Genomic DNA, 5,221 nt, shown 5'->3' with positions numbered 1-5,221 from the left:
GGATCTAGCCCCCTGTGACTTCTTTTTGTTCCCCAAATTCAAAAGGAATATGAAAGGAAAGCGTTTTGCCACTGTGGAGGAGGTGAAACAAAAATCGCTGGAAGGCTTAAAGGACATCCCGATGAGTGAATTTAAAAACTGTTTTGAACAATGGAAGAATCGTTTGGAGAAATGCGTTGTGGTCAATGGCGAATCTTTGAAGGTGATTAAAATTTGGTGTTAAAATATTGAGAAATAAAGAAGTTATGACGAAATTCCCGTTTTTTTGGGTCCCCCCTCGTATATATGTATCCTTTAAATTTTATCAATAAGATTTTATCAAACTTGCAATTCCAGTTTTTTGGTTCCGGATCAGGCTCGTACGGCCGGAGATTGAAGAGTTCCGCCAAAAAAAGTCACCTTCCTCCCATATGTCCACTCGTTCTTCCCGGTCCCATCATCTTTCTGCGCGTATTATCTGCGCATTAAAAAGGTTCATGAACCTTCTTATTCTAATGTTACTACAATGTGTCTCCTGAAAAAAATAAATTAGAAAAAGATAATTAGAAAATACTTTATCTATAATTTATAATTTATAATTTATAATTTATATTGAATTTATCAGAGGAATTATTAAAACTCCTACTTTGTTTCTCAATTGGAAGCGTACAACTCTCAGATTATCGACCACGATATACTGGAAAAATAAAAAGTAAAAAAACGTTAGAAAAACAATTTCGTTAAAATATTTGGTACAAATGAAAAAAGAAAAAACTATTTACTCTCTCAACGGAATACTCGTAGTGGACATCAATTAATTCTCTCAAGTTGCTTATCGTTTGTGAATCAATTCAAGAAAAATTCAATATCAGGATAAATAGGACGGAGGTAATAAAAATTTTTTTTTCTAAAAAATTACACTATTATTGTCACTATCACTTTCATTTAATCACATAAACATACAAAAATATTCTACCATCTAAATGGTAGAATACTCTTGTACGTTTATAAAATCACTGAACTAAGAAAAAAGAAAAAAACAACACGAACCTCATGCAAACGATACCTGACAAAAACTGATGCTGAGAAGTATTCTTCGCGGCAAAGATGCCCGGGATATTAATTATAGGCGGCCGTTGTATAGAAAACAATTTAGATCATTAGTGTTGACATACTATGGAACTCTAGAATTCTAGGCGCGTTAAAAGAAGCGTTGGCTTAGAGAATGTGTTTATATAAACGTGCGATAGCGCGTCGAGGTATAGAATGGATGGATGAGAAGCAAAGAAAAAATATATATAATATATAATATATATTATATAATGATGAGAATGAAAAATTTTTTATTTACAGGTCATTACATCGTTTTTTTTTCGTACGTATTAAAAACAAAAGCCAATAGCTCGCAATCGACGAGCTGCTCCAAGATATTGTTATCGCTGCGGACGCGATGTTGGAGAATCGCGAATACTTGACGTTGACCGTATCGATGAGTCAGTTTAATTGTTCGAACGTTACCATTGATACATCCGTCAAACGCAAACATACGACGTAGCTTCGTTTTATCGTAATGCGTACAGACGAAGAATCGAGACGTACGAATGTAGCATCGTTCAGCGTGCAAACTCTGTCGATTAGTGATTCAACACTTATAAAATTGTCTTTGTATTCATTTCGAAACATCATGTAAATATTCCATCGCTGCTAGTAGAGTCTCTTCCACGTTTCGAGAGACAGCGACAATTCGTGTCCGCGATAATCACCCAAGGCGATCTCCACGTAACTTGGTGGACCAACGTTGATTCCACTTTCCAAAAATTTGTAGCCCGTAACCGTCACATCGTAACATCTGCTCAGTAAACGCACCGCGCGATGTTGTGTACGTACATAATGTCAAAAACATTTCTCTTGTGTATAGAACATTGGAACTTACATGTTACTGCAGTCCTTCTTTGTTTCGTATGATGCGTTGCTGTCTTTAGCGAAGTACGAACTATTCATACAAGCAGGTATCGCAAAACTGATTGCATCCGTGTAAATTACGACTATAAAAGAGGGAGTACCCCTCTTCCTTTCCAAGAATTGCAAACGTGTCGCGACACGTTTTATCGCATTTTTTCTGCATATTTTTTTTGTTCGCAAGGTTGTATTTTATGTCTTTCTACATATTTTCTTTGTTCGCGTTTTTTATCAATGTTTATACTTTATGATTTATATTTTGATGGCATCGATAACGTTGATGATGAGGACATTGGCGACTTTGGTGCTTTTTCTCCAGGACATTCCCAATATCTCACTCTTTCTTTTGATGGCGGTGGACTTGGCAGACCTGGTGACAAGGGACGGTACCCCTTTTGCTCGATTTTTGGCGTATATATTCTTTTACTCGATTCATGTCTTAACGCTTGTAACTGAAGCTTACGATTGAATGAAAAAAGCCTTACTACCTATATACATTGCATATATGTAATGTCAAATCAGACATGTCGCGACGCGTTTAACAGAAGCGTCGATGTCGGATACACACACACACGCGCGCGCGCGCGCGCGCACGCACATGTGCATACATACATACATACATACATACGTTTATATACACGTTCATACATACATATATATAAAGGGTGTCCCAAAATTAACGCAAGATTTGAATTAAATAGAAAACACAGTTTTTAGTCTTTTGATTGTTATTTTTTTATTGAATCATAAAGTACATAGGATAGGGTTATTTGTGGAATAACACATCGGGCAAATGGCCTCCACGGCTTTGCATGCACATACGCACTCGTTTGTCGAAATTTTCCATGACCATTTTGCATAAATGTGGCTGAATTTCGTTGATGCAGCGTTGAATCTCCTCCTTTAATGCACGGGTGGTTGTGGGCTTGTTGACATAGACCTGTGATTTCAAATAACCCCATAAAAAGAAATCTAATGGTGTTAAATCACACGATCTAGGGGGCGATTTTGGCGATTAACAAAGCCATCAAGGTGAAAATGTGCTTCATCGCTTAGGATGATTTTGCTCGAAAAATCAGCATCCATTTGTTGATGTTCAATAATCCATTTACACGCTCCATTTTCACTAACCCTAAACTGTCAGCTGTTAAATTGTTTTTTTTTTGGGTTGCCAACACTTTACTGCACAAATGGCGACAAATTCAAATCTTGCGTTAATTTTGGGACACCCTTTATATACATATACGTTCATACATACGAGTACATGTATTACAAAGGAAGGGAAAAAATAAATATGTAATAAATACGTTAATGTATTTTTATTTAAATAATTTTTTTGCAACCGCCAATTATATATTTTCAATACATAACGCGTAATTCTTAACACGTTGTTCACATCGCATAGTATTAACAACATCCAGATTAGTTAAAGATTCCATGTCTTTGTAAACTGCATTCAAGATCTCGATGTATAGTACATGCATTCTCGCTCATCATTCAGCAAATTCCAGCTATGTTCGTTTCTCGTGTCTCTTAACGTATACTATAGCATCATCTTTAAATAGAGCCGCCGTGATCAGGCGTTTCGTCTCGTTGTACGGGATCATTCCGTCCTCTCATCGCAACTCATGATGATAAACACTCAACCAGGAAGCGCAAGACCTATCGGATCTTATCAAAAACTTCCATGGCACGGGACTCGTAAAAATGTAGTGCGTGAGAACGGTCCCTTGTTTTACCACCACTTCCTTAACGATAAATTTCTTGTTAATGATGAATCTTTGCAGAGATCCACGAACGTTGGCACGGACATATTGTCGAGAAGAGCGCGGTCGATTGCGGCGTATCATAGATTTTATATCGTGTCGGAGGTGCACTTAGGTGATTTTGCGCACAACGTTGGTCAATGGATTATACTGAATTACGCGATCGTGTATGATGAGACAATAGGCTTACGGTATTACGGGCACGTTCTCCTTATGTTCAAAGTCTAATCGCACGTCCATTCTTGACCGATGCGTTCTGTCGAGAGCAATCGATGATCACGAACGGGCCATTACGTAAAGAAGTTGTAAAGGTGAGACTCGGCTCGAGATACTTATATCCGTAGTAGCCCTTGCAGAAATGCGCGTACAAGTCGTACAGAATTGCACATCTGTTTTTATCAAATCCAGATTTTATCAAAATCCAGATTCAAGTCATCGTACGGATAACATTCCGAATTCAGATAGAGTATTACATTGATTAATTTGCGTCGTCGAATCGATTTATATCCTCGGATATGATGTTTTTACAACCATTTTGTTATGCAGTTTGCATAGCAAAAATGACGTAGCGCGGTTTCTCGAGCTGAGTAGCCGTCTTGATGACCCACAAATATTTGATTGTGCTCTGTAAGAGTGGAAACTCGTACAGATCCCCCCATGCTCGGATATCGTCTGCTCTCCAAAGCGCACAGCATCGACAGTTTATTTATCTTGCTCAATAATACGTGCGGCATTCGCCACTGTACTTTGAATAATTTGAGCGTCGGCTCTATCGTTGGATCTCCCGTCAGACAATTGTCGTTGCGCGCTCGTATTAAAATCAACTCGTGACGAGCATTCGATCACCACGCGTTTGTAATCTTCGCAAAATCCCAGCAATACGTAGAGCGGTACACAGAAATTAAAGTGTCCGGCCGCAGTAATCTGCGCGTTCCAGCTGACATTCCGCAGAATCACGTTGTCGGATGACACTGTCGTATAGTTATTAAGCGTGCTAGTTATGCCAATGTTTTTGTTACGGTCAATCTCCACACTGTTGAGTTCATATCGAATCTCATCGAATATGAATGCGACGCAATTATTTCCCAATGCCACGTTAGTACTCTGGACCACTTTATTCTTCGTCAGTTTTTCCTCGATATATAGAAAGTTTTAGTACAGCAGTATGTATAGATTCTGTTCTGAATGGGTATTCTTATATTGTCGCTGTACCCGAACGTTGTGTTGACGAACGGGTTGTACGTGTGAGTCTCAATCTTGACGATGCGACCGTCGAAGATCGGCTCATCTTTAATGTTTAGGATATCAGTCATTTCAAATGTTGCGCATCGCAAATCCCAAAGACTTTAAAAATGTAATGTTCGACGCGCTGAGTTTCTTCTTTCTGAGACAGCTGGATGAGCGAGTGTTATCGAGTTGTGCCGTCACCGGCCTTATAAAGAATGCGCTCTCTGCGTGCGCTCCGTTCCGTTCAGCACGAGCATCTCACGCTCACGTTATTACTGGCGCCGTCGTAC

At 38.8% G+C, this 5,221-nt stretch overlaps 1 protein-coding gene across 1 annotated transcript in view; it reads left to right on the top strand.

The window, feature by feature from the left end:
* LOC108745673 (kelch-like protein 12) overlaps window positions 1-3,932 on the top strand; it is a 104,418-nt gene extending 100,486 nt beyond the window's left edge. Inside the window, exon 6 of the mRNA XM_018481969.1 lies at window positions 3,726-3,932. Within this exon, the coding sequence (XP_018337471.1) occupies window positions 3,726-3,932 (207 nt within the window). The remainder of the gene's footprint in view (window positions 1-3,725) is intronic.
* Window positions 3,933-5,221: the final 1,289 nt, after the last annotated feature.

The sequence above is a fragment of the Trachymyrmex septentrionalis genome, unplaced genomic scaffold (genome assembly GCF_001594115.1).
Source record: "Trachymyrmex septentrionalis isolate Tsep2-gDNA-1 unplaced genomic scaffold, Tsep1.0 scaffold144, whole genome shotgun sequence".
In the NCBI taxonomy this organism is placed as follows: domain Eukaryota; kingdom Metazoa; phylum Arthropoda; class Insecta; order Hymenoptera; family Formicidae; genus Trachymyrmex; species Trachymyrmex septentrionalis.
The sequence above is the reverse complement of the archived record's forward strand: the minus strand, read 5'-3'. Positions and strand labels throughout refer to the sequence as shown.